Here is a 16270-nt window from a genome sequence, read left to right on the forward strand (position 1 = left end):
AAGCAGCTTTTAATATACACTGATCGAACGTAGTGTGAGTGATTGAATTCACCAATTAATTTAATAGTTATGATTGGTTATACTTAAATAAACTTAATAGATAATCGTATGTGTAGAGAATCAAATAATATAAAAAAATTAAAAGAAAAAATTTTTTAAATTAAAAGAATTTGTTTCAAAATTTTGTCGAATAAGTTTTCGAATTAAAATATATTTTTAGAATTAGTTTAAAACTTTTTGATTTGTGAAATCATTTCAGTGGTTTATATATTTCATCTAAATTTCTTGAAATGAAATCTCAGTCCAAAAAGGTTAAAATACTGTCATTGAAAAAGAGAGATAAATTTACATTCTTGATTAAAAGTGACAGATTTTCACTCTCTTTTTGGAGTGAGATTTCACACTTACGGAGTGAGATTCACTCCAAAAAAGGAGTGAGATTTCTTTTCTTTAAATGAGTTTCATTCCAAAAGAAGAGTAAAAATTTACCACTCTTATTCAAGTGTGCAAATTTTAGCTGTTTTTTAATAGTAGCAACCTTTTAATATTTTAACCTTTTCGAAATGAGATTTTACTCCAAAAAATTTAGAGTATACTTGTATACTCTAAATAATTTATTTTTTATTTCTACAATATTAATTCAATAAAAGCGTGACAATTATTAAGATAATTTGTATATATAAATTCATATTTAAGCTTAATATTTAAAATTTTTGGTTTTTGTAAAATATCTCTCAACGCGTATACTACCAAAGAAATAATCATAAATTGACAACTGAAAGTCGGGTAAATCAATACAAGTTATAAATTACAGGTGTTATTTAATAGTATTTGCTACTATTATACACAAAGTTCAATAAATATATCAAATAATATTTGCTACTATTATACATAAAATTCAATAAGTATATTGTTTAATATTAATAATAAATAAGTAATTGAAACATTGAGAATGTTTATCGATCTTTCTTGTTTGCACACCCGTTATACACGCATCAGACTCTCACCGTTGCGTTGGATCACTTGAAGCTCCGACCAGTTACGGCAACAATAGGCTTTGTCTTCGCACCGTCAGTGCTCACAAATTGGTAGAAATCTTGATTAAAGGTGCAATCCTCTCTGTTGCTGACTGCGGCAGCAAATATGAATTGCAGCCCCGATGCTCCTGTTCCTCTATATCAGATGAAAATAAAAGAAAACGTGTCCTTAATCGCACACAGAGAATCAATAAATGAATCCAATTATGTACATGTTACTAAGCATAAGTTAAACAAATCGTTTTATCTCTTATGATAAGCAAAATATCTTAATAATTAAATTAGAATTTACTTCGTTAAATATACAAATAGCATAGCTTTACTGCTGATTTAGAATTTATATGATTTTGTACTGAGACTGTAAAAAAGATGTTCTGAAAATGCAATTTTTATACAGATAAACATTTATGTACTATATTGGAAAAAAATAATATTCGTGTAAACACGCAAATTTCTATTAAAATTGTTTTTTTCTTTTATTCTGACATTAAATCAATCTGTTATATCTAACTAAAATTTTGCAGAAAAAAGCTGATTTATCCACACGTGCGTGTGTGAGTGTTGTGTGCTTTGATATATTGTATATTCTTATTGGAATTGAGTTCTTCATCTTTTTCACGCTTTTAAGTTTACAACAGTGTTATAATTTATTTCTGACAATATAAAAAGAAAATATTCTTTTAATTCACACAACAACTTATAATAATTAAAATCTTTGAGATTGTAAATTACAAATTTTAAATTAAAATCAGAAAATTTAAATTCCGTTTACTTAATTATTACATTTATTAATATATATTAGTTTGATCAGATAAAAAGATGATAAGTACTGTAACAACTTCCGGTAGTATCTGATGTTACGCATATCTGATTTTGGCTAATTGTAAGTACAAACTATGAATAGGGAGACCGACAAGAAACACGTTTTTACACGTTTTGTTTTGTTCTATATGTTGCCCACTTACAACCAGTGATGCACATTTGACCCCCGGCACTACAAAGAATCATCCCCTCCACTTTTGCCCTACCAAGTGATGCCGCGCTCGACTAGCTTCGGCGCTGAACGAAGCAGATAGAGCCTATCCTTCTCATTTTCGGCAACCTTCGACGCGCCAAGAGCGAACGAGACAGTGCGAGAGAGAACCTGTCCTTGTCTAGTCGTTTGTAACAAGCGAGAAGGACGGACTCTTTCACGCTGTCTCGTTCGTTCTTGGCGCATCAAAGGTTGCCGAAGACAAGGATAGCCTCTATCGCTGCTTCGCTCGCTCATCGTCGAAGCTAGCCGAGCGCGGCGTTACTTACGTAGGGCAAAAATGGAGGGGATGATTCTTTGTGGTGCCGAAGGGCGCCAAATGTGCATCACTGCTTACAACGCCTATGATAAGTTACTTTCATCTCGTCTGAACGATAATTTCTTGTCGTTCCCCCTATTCACAGTTTAATTATTCACAATAGCAATTTGGATTTCTATTTCATTTGGTCTTTTAACCGTCTGGGAATGATACCCGCATGATGTTTTGGAGATTATCTTCTCTTGGCTGAATTTTTACTATGTCGACGTACGCAACGCGATGCAGAGCATCTATCATGAAAAAAATCGAAATGGATTTCGATCGGAATTATTCAATTATTCCCTAGATTTCTATTGTGTTTTCTAGGGAAAACGGAATAATTTCGATTGGAATTCATTGACATGTTTCATGATAGATAATAAAGCCAGATTAATAAAGTCTCAACGTTTACGTGCTACAAATTCTAAACTTCATTAGTTTACGCTCTGATAAAGGCTAAAAAATGAGCCGAAACGTATTATTCGTTAAAAAGTTATTAACAAAATAATTTTTATAAAAAGAATGTAATTTTTTAATTGTATATTTTACTAACATATATTTTATATAATTTATATAATGCTATTTTTTTATACCAAATCGGAATAAAAGAAATATTTCATGCAAAGCGAGATCAACCCACATCTTCCCCACTTAAAGGCGTTTGACTTTCCATGCGAGTAAGATCTACCCATAAGTGGTAGATAATAAAGATAAGAAAGTGCAAAAGCACATAATATTTCTATGTTATTGATTTCAATTGATTCACGTACGACACGAAGAAAAAAATATGGAAAATGACGAAAACTTGTATCTCTGGCGTTGAGAAATCTTAAGACTGAGTTGGTAGACACAAGTTTATTAGTTTACACAGATGCAATTATATATTATTAATTCTTTTCAATCTCAGAAATGAGAAATTAGCAAAAAATATTGGGGATGTATTATTGTATGTTCTAGCATTTAGTTCTAACTTTAGAAACATCATTAGGATTGTATAATAATTTGAACAAATTTAAAACATAAATTTCAATGCTACTTCAAAATAAGATAAATTTATGATATTTTATCTTTTATTTTTATGATCACTCTTCCTGTATCTACATCTGCAACTATTAAGAATACCATCCCCCTCTCTCCTCATTCTCTCTTTCTTTCTCTCAAGATAAAAAGAGATGCAACAAGTTCTGTTAAACTAGGTTTGTTCGCGTCGCATGCTCCGACATGCTCCTGCTCATATCAATGAGCGCATTGGAGTGAGTAGGAGCTATAATAGAAGCACACTGGAGCATATTGGAACATACGACATGAACAAACCTACTGTCACCTTTCGATTTCAAGCTACGAATAAAGTGCTTAGTCTATGTATATATGTCTATGAGTCTCATCTCTTCTCCTGTCTAAAGCCTGTATCATACTACCGACTCTGCAGGCCGATCTAACTGCCAATTCTGACTGCCGATCAATAATGAACCAATCACAATAATGGTGTGGTTTTCGGCCCGACTGGATTTGCACTAATCATTAATTGAATTAATAACGTTTCGTGCTCTCCTATTGATAGAGCGTGTAACGTCAACCAATAGCAAAGCATTTTTTACCCTAGACTGATGCAAATCGGTCGGGCCGAAAACGCTATAAGATTCAATGTGATTGATTTATTATTGATCGGCAGAGTTGGCGGATTGGCTTGAAAATCGGTAGTCTGATACGAGCTTCAAGGCATTCGAATTTCTACATAAAGCGAGATTTCTAATAGGTTGAAATATTTATTCCTATTCCTAATATTTCCTCCATTGTGCGCAAGATATTGACAATGATGACATATGAATAAACGTCATTATCTTGTAACAACTTAATAGTTAATCTCGCTTTACCTTTGTAGTGTAACGCTAACATAAATGCACTTGTAACGAAAGGATTAGATGTACTTAAATCTTCTTTATAGCATTCAATTCACATTTTATTTTCTTATATAAAAGCATTAACTATAAAATGATGATTTACGAATAAATAATGTAAGTTTGAAAAAAGTATCTAACAAAAGTTCTATATTTAGTTAGATATTGTACAATTACTCAATATCTTAAACTCGAAAAGAAATTCCATCTTCACAAACGCAAACAATTGACTACGTAACGTTGTTTCATACTTAAAGAATGTTGAATAAAAGAGTGAATGAGAATCTATGTAGCACGTTTGTTTTTGTATAATTAAATATTATATTTATTAACCTCAAAAGACTTTCAAACATTATCTGCGTTAAAAAAAACGCGATTTCTCATTGTGAGAACCGTAGAAGCTCAATCATATGAGCGTAAATCCAAATAAAGATCAATAACATATCACAGTTTCAGAATTATATTCGTTACATCTTAAAAATAATATCATTGACGCGCGATATTTTTACCAGTACCACCTCTTGATTACGTTACGCATAACAGTTTTTATTTTATACGCGATAGCCAATAACGACATCGGTCAATCGCTAAAATATAATCGGAATGCAAAACACATTTATAAGTGATCTCTCATCGATTTTCGCTTTCTCAGCACAATAGTTTCTGTTTGTTTTCATTTATAAATAAATGCGTAGGTTAAGGCAGTACATTTCAAATATGGTACAATAAAATTTTTAACAAAATAAAATAATTCAATTTTCGATGTTCAAGTTTGCTAATGTTGATCCATGTATGAAGAGTATTGAAGGGTACCAAACAAGAAAAAATTAAACTTGGATTTCAAAAATTGAATTCAAATTTTATTTTATTGTATCATATTCAAAACTACCACATTACCCTATGCAGAGTTATAGCTGTGTCATAGAAGACGTCGGGACATTAACTGCAATTGTTCCTCATCTAGCTTGATCGAGTAACAACGAAGCTGCCATTTCCACGTCGTATTTAGTCTGCTTTAAAGCATTTTCACATTGTTGTTTAGTAGCCAATCCCAATCTGAAATTGTAATAAGTCCAATTTATAAACTTTTACCATTAAAAAAATCTATTGAAAAAGTATTATAATTATTAACTTTTTGTAGGATAATGTTCTTGGAAAGAAAAAATTTATATTTTTTCTGTTTCTCATAATTAAAAACGGATAAATCAATATGCAGATTTGTTTACAACAATAGATATAAAAATTTTAATTTCTTACACACTAGAATGCAATTTCAAAATCATAGAAAATAAAGATGTTAAAGTATATTCATATTTATATTCAGTTTCCTTATTACTGTGAAGTGAGAATGTATAGTCTCGTAAATCGTATATTTGTATTGTAAATCATACATATGTAAGTTGCATTTAATCGATAAAATGAACGATTTCGTAGGAATTTGGCCGTCACGCTAGCGTCTTCTTGAAAGCAGCTCCGATCTTTACAAATTATTTTTCAAATAAATTTTTTTTTTAACATCTTTACACACATCCACAGATTTAAAAATCCTTTTCCATAATTAAAATATATCCATAATTAAAATACACGATAATATATTCCAAATTAATCGACTTAAAATTGTTAAAATTGTTTAAAAAATAAATATTTATTAAACAATTTTAATGATAGTTAGTAGTAGCGATAGTTAAAATTGTTTATAAGGTGGAACAACCTTTGATAATAATTTAGTCGATCGGAACAACTACGTTCAGCACTCAATTTCTCTTCCATTTATATATAGACTATCAGTAAGATACAAAGTAACGTGAAAATATGTAAAGATATATGAAGGTACTACGCCAGTTTGTAATAATAAGAATTAATAAAACATGATAATGTTTGTAATTTCAGCAAGATAAAATCAATGTTTATAAACCTTTTGTTTTTTTTTATATATTAGATTCATTTCTGAAGTTATGCCCATATGTTATGAAACACTCTATACGTGTTTTCGATTACATCAGCGCAAATATCCTCATGAAAATAAATTGATTTATAGAAAAATACATACCTCATGAGATTTTCAAGTTTGACCTGTCTGTCCTTCGTGATCTGCTTAGCAGCTTGATTTGTATCCCAACCAGTTGCCTGCAATGCAGCTAATATCTCCTGCTGCGACACATCTACGGTCTCTTTCTGTACTTTCATGATTTTACTCATTCTAAATTCGTCGCTTAATGACATTACCAATTGCTGAGAGGCTGCGGTAAGTGGTGGACTAGTGCAGGCAGAATGCTGATTGACCTGTAATAGATTTACCTTGGCAGCAGCAAAGTCATTCAGCGTCGTTAATGTACTTTTAGTCGACGTAGAAGTTTCAGCTTGCAATAGATTCGAAGGTCTACTCAAGTTGCACTTTATTGCGGGATTATGACTCTGCATATAATCATTCTGGCTAGATTTAAGCAAACTTCGAGTTGTAAGAGGAGCAGGTGGAGGGGTATAAGTCGGCGGCTGTTTCAGATAAGAACTAAAATCGCAAGCATGTCCTTGAATAGGTTGATTCTTGAGGTTGACACTCTTTTGTAGTGGTTGGTTACCAACAGTTTCCTGAACATTTTGGCTGGATTCACTGCTGAGGTTATTAGAATAGTAATTTCGGAGAATGTTCTGTCGAACAGTTTTGTTGTAGAGTGTATTAAATTCGTTCTGAGACAGCTGCTCTAGATTAGGGACCTAAAAAAATTAAAATTAAGATTTATTGTTAATTATTAGATCCCAAGGTTTGTTAAAAATAAACTTAATAAGCGTTATTATCTTATTTTTATGTAATTATGATGATTTTTTATTAAGTCACTTTAGATTTTAATACTTTTTAATAGATAACGAGCAATGGCTAAAATTTCTTAAAGGTCACTCAGGATTATAACGATATATATCAAGGTCAAATACATCGAAAAGATTATCCCCCCCCCCAATCGACATATTAGCCGGTTTTTAAATTAATTTAATTGACATATATACAATAGTGTATTAAATTTTTGAATTATTTCTTCTTATCAAATAATGATTTACAAAAATGGTTATATTTGTTAAATATGCGCACTTATTATGGAGACATCTATATTCTCGAAACTCAATATTAAAATGCATTGTCAAATATAGTAAAGATTTTTTAATCTTTCTATTTTGAAACATCATCTACATTGTAAGATGATGAAAGAGAGAGAAAGAGAGAGAAAGAGGGGGGGGGGATTGGTTTATTTTTAAATCTAAATGGAATAACTATAGAAAAAGAGTTTATACAAGAAAAGGCTACAAAAGAATCTTAATGCATGTGGCTGATGTATAATTTTATCAGTTTGATGATTTCAACGATTGAAATTATATACTGAGAAAAACTTATTTTTTAAGGTCCAAACATTTTTGTAATAGCAATATTAATTTGATTTTTAATTAAATAATAGATATTTAAAAACGTCAAAAACATCTAGGCTCATTAGCCCTTCATTGTAATGTTATTATTTTTAAATTTTTATTTGAAATATTTTTTGTAATCTGTGCGCATAACAAATTATAACAAGTTATTTTAAATCATAAAATAGAATATCCTATTCTATGTAATTATATAGGTACATACCGTTTGTTTTAATTCGGCATATACTTGTTGAGATAAAAGTGTAACAGGTTTTAATTGTTGCGACTGCTGCAAGTTATTTTGTATGTGGGCGATTTCATGAACGTTACTTGTGCTAGATGATACTGCCATATTTTGAGGACATGTTTGAGGCAACGCAAAATCGCCCATAAAACCTGGTGTTATATTCGGTGAGTAATTTTGATTTGATAACGAATAAATCTGTGCCTGATTAGACGCAACCTTGGAAATATTGCAATGCCCATGCTGAGAGAATTCACCCGTGCTCTTGTCAGAAACATAATTGGCAGTAGTTTGAAGTAGATTAAAGTCAGTATTATGAAGATAATGCTGGCTTCCATTAGTTAATGAGCAAATCTGGGTTTGATTCACTTTAGAAATATTAGCTGCATCGCACTGAAGATAATTCCTGGCACTGGAAGAAATGTTACTAATGGCAATCTGTTGCAAATTGAAAACATCGTGATCAATATTCAATGAATTTGGAAGATAACTTTGGCTGTTTGACGAACAAATTTGTGTTTGATCCACTGCGGTCTTGGCAAGGTTGCAAGATCCGTGTTGAGCCTCGTTCGTGCTACTATCAGTACTATGATCAGAAGTTCCTTCAAACAGATTAATATTATCCTGATTGGCATGCAACGTATTTTGAGGATAAGTATTTTGATCTGACAGACAAGCTTGTGTCTGTATAAGAGTGGCCTTAGTGACATTGTAGGAACTATACTGATTTTGATCATTCGTATCATTATCGAAAGCGTTACTGGCAGTTTCTTGAAGTCGATTAACGTTCGCTTGAGTCACTGAAACGGACATTAATATTTGGTTAGCTGCCGAATTAGTCAGACAAATATTTGGCTGCTGCGATAGACCTTGCGTTTGCTGCCAAATTTGATTCATTATAGCCTCAGTGGCGGATTCTGATACACAGTGATCATTCTGGAGTCGCGGTCTTTCAACATTTGTGCTTTTTGGCTGCCAGAAGTTCTGTACTTTGTTAGATGATGTCGATAAAGTGTTTGCTCGATTTATAGTCGTTACTGGAGACTTCGGTTTTCCTTGTGGTGGAGGCTTTAACGCTGGAATAAGTGACAAAGGTCTGGCAGCGTCTTCCGTCGTTGAAATCTGATGAGTAGACGTAGAATTCTGTTGCAATTTTTCTAACGATGAGTCGTGTAAATAATTTGCGGAAACAGTTTCCGGCTGTTGGAGTTTACTGTTGCTAGCGTTCGTGTTCTTGGTCGCCTCCTTCTCGCCTAAATGTTTCTCCAGCTCGGCCAAGAAAACCGGGTCCAGCTTCTTAGCGACAGCAGCAACTTCTTGACGATCAGAATTGGTATTCAACGACAGCTCGTTCATGTTCTGTGCGAGCTCAAAATTAGACTTAGGCTTCGGCAGGCTCACGCTTGGGCCAAGAGGAGGAGGAGGAGGAAGAGAAGGAAGAGAAGGAAGAGAAGGAGGAGGTGGTGGAGGAGGAGGAGGTGGAGGAGGAGGAGGAGGAAGAAAAGAAAGAGGAGAAATTGTAGCAGCAAATGACGATATGGGACTGTTGTCAGAAATATTAACATACGTCTGCGCGGCGGAAGTTTTTCGTAAATCTTCCGGCCAGTTAGACCAGGTAGACCAGCTTGATGCACACGGGCTGATTTTATCTATTTCACTATAGTGACTTGTAATGTCATCTTCTTTCACGTCTGTATTCAAATTAATTGCATTCTCCTGACATCCCTTGTATAAATTCATCGAGTATTCGCAAGTCTCCTGAGAACAGAATAAATAAAATTTAAATTTAAAAATTAATCTGTACCTATAATACGTAATAATTCAAAATAATAATAATGAGTTGTTAGGCTTCGCTGGATATTTTTTGCTAATTAATCTTCGTTTTCTTTTAAAATTTACAAATCATAATTTAATAAGTGTATTTTTGTTATTGTATTTTGATACAGAAAATAATCTTCTAAAACGTGTAACACAAAAATTGGACTTTACTTTGACGTAAGAACGCGTATTAGCATATATATAAAAGAGTCACAGACTTTTATGGGTATAAAATAATAAAAAATAAGTCAAAAAGTTCTAATAAATATACGTCCGAAAACGAACAGTTGCCAAGACATTATTTGGCAAAATTCTCGACCATTCTCTCCTAGATTTTGTAGGTCTATAAGATTTTATTCATGAAAACACATGTGTTCTATTCGAGAAAAAAATTATATTAATTATAGAAAATCAAATTAAATTATTGACGCCTAGTAAAATCTCTTTAGAAACAGACGAATAACGTTTACGATAAAAATTCATTTCTATGTAAAATTGAAAATAACAAGAATGACCTCCAACGACGGTCTTGATCTTGACAAATGTTATCCAGGACTATAATCCTGAACAACATTCAAGAGGTTTTAGCCGTTGGTCAGAAACTTTGAATAATGCTAACGCCGGTGGTACTGTAAGTTTCAAGCTTATAACTCGAAAAGTTCTTAATGAAAAACAATTTTATTAGAATATTTTAAAAAGCTCTTGGGATAAGCTACAAAAATATGGGAGGGGGGGAAGGTTCCATTAAAAAATTCAAAATGACTTTGACAGCACTTGACGACATCACTCAAAGTCAAGTCAATGATACCTTCTTATGTCCCTTTTTGAACCTTACAATTGTTATTGAAATATCTTTTGTATGTATTTGAAACATTTTTTGTACGTTTCGAGATATTTTGGTGTAAAAGTTAAAATGGGACATATCTGTAAATATATATTATATAATAACAATAATTTCAAACCATATTTTTCCAAACATTCACAGTATTCAAAAACTTTTTGATTTTTAATATTTAAATCGAATAATTATTTCGGATTCGAAATTTTCATTACACATTATAAATAATTCAAAAATTTGTCTCTAATATATCACTGTAAGAACATACCTCTGTATCAGTGGAATTATTCAAACAATTCACAGTATCTTGAACATTATCTCTTTCTTTCTGATCATTCACGTTTCCATACGTCTGCGTCTTCAGATAATTATTAGTTACATCAGTAGGCACATGACTATAATATCGCGAATGTGGCGGCTTCATAAATACCGCGGAAGTATCAAAGGGATCAGAATACGCAGGATCCACGTTACCAGGAAAATTGGCATATGTTCTACCTTCCTCATCCTGCCAGGATAATCTCTCATCATCAATGGGTTCATCCAGAATGTTAATTACTCGCTTACATGCGACATGTACATTTGTGCTCGCTGACTCTTCAACGGACAAATCGATTAGAGTATCCTCTTGGCTCATGCTCGAAGTTGACGATACTTGTGAGGACTTGATAGGACTCGACTTAGCATCGTTGTGCAATTTTGTGTAATTAAATTGTTTTTTAGTACGCGGAGTGCCACAAGAAAATTTCTTTTTTGTCTGATTATCAACCGAGGATGCCACCAATACATCCGGAGGATCCATTGGGTTTCTTAAATATACATCATCAATGTAAACGGGACTGCCCCAGCTCTTACCAAAGGGCGCTCCGTGTCCTGTATGAATGAATGAATTTTCCAATGGCTTGCTGATGTCTTCTGGTTGTTTTCGACGCATTGGATCAACTAGACAACGTGGAAAATGCGCTATTTGAAAAGTTCGTTGATTTTGGCCTTTCCACCAATAATTTTCCGATCGCCCATCAATGATTGCAATCTGGTCTCCTGATTCGATGGACATTTTATCGGTTTCCTCGAAGGTGGTTAGAGCCTTCATTACAGACGGTACCATACCAGTCAGCGATTCCTTCAACGAAGCAAATGTTGGTCTCTCCGAGGGTTCTCTTGCCCAGCAACGAAGCATCAACTCATACATATACGGAGGCATTGCTTCTGGCTTGTGAAGCCGCTCGCCCTCGCGATCGATTTTACGCAAGATTTCAGAACCGTTTAATCCTATCCAGGGTTCTTCGCCAAATGTTAACATCTCCCATAGCGTCACAGCGAACATCCAGACATCTGACGCATGACTGAAATGCCGAGCCTTAAGAGACTCAGGAGCGCACCAGGGAAAAGGTACTTTTTTATGTTCTGTCATAACGTAACAATCTTCTTGTTGAGGAAGTGCTCTCATCAAACCGAAGTCGCCGATTTTGATTTTATCGATGGTACTCAATAAAACATTTCTGCATGCTAAATCGCGATGTAAAAAACGCTTCGCTTCTAAATATGCCATACCCGTGGCAACTTGCAGCGCATAATTACAGAGTGTAAGAATCGAGATTCTACTGCATTGCTGCCGTAAATAGTCAAGTAACGCGCCTAAAGGTGCGAGCTCGGTCACCATCATCATTGGTTGCGATAGCACCACGCCATACAATCTAATAAGATTATGATGATCCAAAGTGTGCATCGCTTGAACTTCCGAAATGAAGTCTTCTATAACATTCGGTTGCGTTAAAGCATCTGCTTTAAGAACTTTCACAGCGACAGGCAGAGTTCGTCCCGAGGGAGAGGTCCATTCTCCTCTTCTCACTACACCAAAGCTTCCATCGCCTAATTTAACAGATAATGTCACATCTTTGTCTTGTATAAGACATGTCAGCACCGAGGAAGTTTCGACGGCCTGTGAAGCTCGCTTATTGCTTTTACCGCTGCTACCAGGTTTAATTTTTGTAATTAAACTCTTTTTCCATTGGGCATTTCGTCTTTTCTTTATCGCATCCAATAGACGTCTGACACCAGGTTTACCCAGACCAATTTTCTCCAAATCTTCTGCTTGGACATAATCAAAATGATGCAAACGAGTAATCTGCAGATCATCTCGAATTCGCGTAAAGAATTGTGATAGCTGCACATCATGCAGCAGTTCTTGAAGCCACTCTGTACCTTCCTCATCTGCCATGGTTGAAGATATTTAATTAGACGCAGAAATACGTAGATGTTTTTTCAACATATGTGAAATCCTAAAAAGAAAAGATATAATTGAATTTATCATCGTACATTTAATCGATGGATTCTATTAGTTATATATTTTAAATTTTACAATTTATCCATTATAATCATTTAAATTTATAGATTTTAAAAATTAGGAATTTAACTTTGAAAATTAAATTAAGTGGGAAATACAGGTTTGATACAGGATATGAATTGCAACGATCAATACAGAGGGTACAAACCGAGTGACTGTATCGTTTTTCGAAAAAATTTTCTTAAAAAACGTTTCAGATAAAAATAGTAGTTTTAAATGACGCATTAGATAACAATGTTAGTGAGACTTTGAATAGCGTTATGAACCTTTTGTATTTCGAATTTTTTTATCCAATTGATATTTTTGAAACTTTACATTCTAAAATTTTTCAAGTCGCTCATTATGAATTAGAGAAATTCAGAATTTTTTAATTCAAAATGGCCGAACCAACGTGGCGAATTAATAATTCAAATAATTTTTAATAATATTTAATATTTCGTTATTTATAAAAATAAATTATTTTACAAGTAATAGATTTTAATAATAATTCAAATGCAGCAACCCAGAAAAAAAGTTTTAAAATAAGATTATTTTTTTGTTTTTAGTCTATCATACTAGTTCATAAATATAGTATACATATTTAAAAAAAACAGCCAGTACTTCACGTCAAAAAATTCATCAAAATAATTAAAAACTGAAAAAAAGTGGATCTCTGAAAGACCCATTATGATGCAAGCATCACAAAATCACTTAAAAATTTTTTAAATTGTTATTTTTTATTGCATATTCTTATAGCTGATCTTGAAAGCTTTTCATAGCACTATAATAAAAGTATTTTTCGAATTATGCCACTTAAAAGTTACAATATTAATGACAATTTCAACATAAAAATGAAAATAAAAGGAATGGCTCCCTAATGGCCTTAATTTCGACATATAATATCATAATCCTAAATAACATTTAAAAGTTTTAGTCGTCAATCAAACACTTTAGATAATGCTAATGTCAGCAATATGTCAGCAAACTTTTAAGCGTTATACGCTTAGAACTCAGAAATTGAATAATGAAAATAACAGAATTCTTTAATGTTTAAAATACAACAACAAGATATAAAAGGCTAATGAGAGTCAGAAAACCTAAAAAAAAAAAATCTCCATTGTTCGTTTAACATAAGTATATTTAAAGATAGATATAATAAACAAGAACTATAGAAAATATTATTTTATAGCGTTTTAACTTTTTTACTTTCTTATCGTATTTTGAACATTAAGAGTCCTGTTATTTCAAGTTTTTTATTCTGAAAATACTTTTATTTAGTGCTTTGAAAAACTGTCGAAGTCAACTAAAAGAATATGCTGTAAAAAAATAGGATTTTTATTTATAAATTTCGAAGTGATTTTTACATGATCTTAACAATATTCAAAGTTACAATATTGCTGTCTAATCCGCCACTTAAAATTCTACAATTTTTGTCTGGAACATTTATATATATATATATATATATATATATATATATATAGATGTATATATGGAAATATATATACGGATGTAGGAACAAAAGAAAGTGAAAATGCTGAGTGCAAAAAGTATAAACAATGTGAACAGACCTTCTATATTTGCAACTATAGTTACTTTTATTCATTGTAACAGAAAAAGCAACTTGTTACAAGTTATTTGTTACTTTTTTCAATAAATAACGTATAATGATGACAAATTACTTTTGAAGGAAATTTTTCTAATCTTAGCACAACTCAGTTAAGTTTAGTTATCATTATAATCATAAAAAATTACGATTATCAAATTGTTATTATAAAAAATAATGATAAGAGTAAAAGTACAAGTCAACAGATTATGACCAACATAAATGATCCTTAACTCTTCTATTCCCAGCAGTTTTATCAGAAACTTTCAAAAATTAAAAAATTCAGATTAAAAATACCTTAAGCTCAAAGGAAAAAAATTCAAATTAGTACAAATGGATAAATATGCGTCGCAAAGGTGTCAGTTGCTAAAACAAAAATATAAAAACTAATATAACTAACATAAATATAATGAGATATACGTTTCAATCTTTTAAATGTTGGTCATCCTTAGTGTGATACTTAACAAAATTACATTTATGTATATTAGATTTCACATATCATTATATTTTAACAACTGACATCTTTGCGATGCTTATTTGCTCTTTTGTATTAATTTCAAAAATTTTAAATCTGCACTCAACGACTTTAGATGCAATTCTAAATTCTTTCTTGTCTCTCTTTGATTTTTTTCTCTTATAACTTGTACAAAATATAATCAATAAGACATAGATTTTTAGGAAAAAATGAATCTTTTCGGATAATCTGTCCTTTATTAAATCCTTTATGGTAATTCAAAAACTTTAAATAACACCAACCTGCGAATACCACTTCAAACATTGTTCGGGAAACGTTGATGCGAGTGAATTATCCATGAAAAAAACCACTAATACCCACACTGAAGTTTCTCACGGAACATTTCCTAAAATATCGTTTATTTTAGGGCACGCGATAATAGCCTCTGCTCTATCGGAATTTTTGGCAACCAGCACTTTCACTTGACGTTTTTCTAGTACAATACACATTCTCTAATCGTTGCGACCTAACCTAAAAGCGTAACAGTTATAACTGAGAAACGATTTTTGTATGTATGTACTAGGTATGATATATACATAATACATACGTTAACATACATTCACTTAAGCTACGTTTCACTTGACACTCGCAACATTTATGGAAGCATTTCATACTTGTTGTTTGTCAAATGTTAAACAAGAATGTTTGTGAGCATTATGAGTACCAAATAGAACGTACTCTCACCGATCGTCGTGAACGAAACTACTTCAGTTGAAAAAATCATCAATTATGATTACTTGCAGTCATCGAAGATTTCGTATACATGAGACAAGTAGAGGGAAAAAATAAGATGAAAAGTGATCGAAGTTGTATGGATATCTTGACTGTGCAAAGTGAGAAGAACGTACACAATCACTCAATTCCACAATACAGACAATCACGGACAATTACGGTTGCATTGGGCTGCACACAGAATGCAGCAGATGCAGAAACATCACGGACTTTTTTATACTTTCACACTAATATATGTATGTGTGCTAGAGCCCTTCGGGGCTCCGCATAATAAAAGGAACAGGGTACAGAGAATAAGAATTTCAACTTATTAGAAACTGTGTATTCCACAATACATGATTTCTGATAGGTTGAAATTCTTGGGGGTTCCGCACAATAAAAAGAACAGAGAATAGAGAATAAGAATTTCAACCTATCAGAAACTGTGTATTCCACAATACGTGATTTCTGATAGGTTGAAATTCTTATTCTTCTTCTTCTCTGTTCTCTGTTTCTTTTATTATGCGGAATCTCTTAGTCCGGATTAACAATAG

The 16270-nt window shown here is 32.4% G+C and overlaps 1 protein-coding gene across 5 annotated transcripts; it reads right to left on the reverse strand.

Annotated features, from left to right (window-relative positions):
- Positions 1-596: 596 nt before the first annotated feature.
- Ack (activated Cdc42 kinase) lies at positions 597-16062 on the reverse strand. 5 transcript variants are annotated; one of them, XR_846369.2, is made up of 7 exons: positions 15553-16062; positions 15248-15476; positions 10831-12844; positions 7886-9664; positions 6317-6981; positions 5164-5322; positions 597-1173 (listed from the first exon to the last, which is right to left on the reverse strand). XR_846369.2 is itself a non-coding variant. In XM_087410443.1 (6 exons), exons 3-6 carry the CDS (start codon positions 12781-12783, stop codon positions 5223-5225), a joined length of 4497 nt encoding a protein of 1498 aa, XP_087266569.1. In that variant the 5' UTR covers positions 12784-12844; positions 15248-15476; positions 15684-16062; the 3' UTR covers positions 3209-5222. The 5 variants fall into 5 exon arrangements, 4 of the variants coding, with proteins under 4 accessions (XP_087266569.1, XP_087266568.1, XP_011057780.1 ...); XM_087410443.1 differs by lacking the exon at positions 597-1173 and having other exon boundaries at positions 3209-5322; positions 15684-16062; XM_087410442.1 differs by lacking the exon at positions 597-1173 and having other exon boundaries at positions 3209-5322; positions 15563-16062.
- Positions 16063-16270: the final 208 nt, after the last annotated feature.

The sequence above is a fragment of the Acromyrmex echinatior genome, chromosome 10 (assembly GCF_024713525.1).
Source record: "Acromyrmex echinatior isolate Ae372 chromosome 10, ASM2471352v2, whole genome shotgun sequence".
Classification (NCBI taxonomy): domain Eukaryota; kingdom Metazoa; phylum Arthropoda; class Insecta; order Hymenoptera; family Formicidae; genus Acromyrmex; species Acromyrmex echinatior.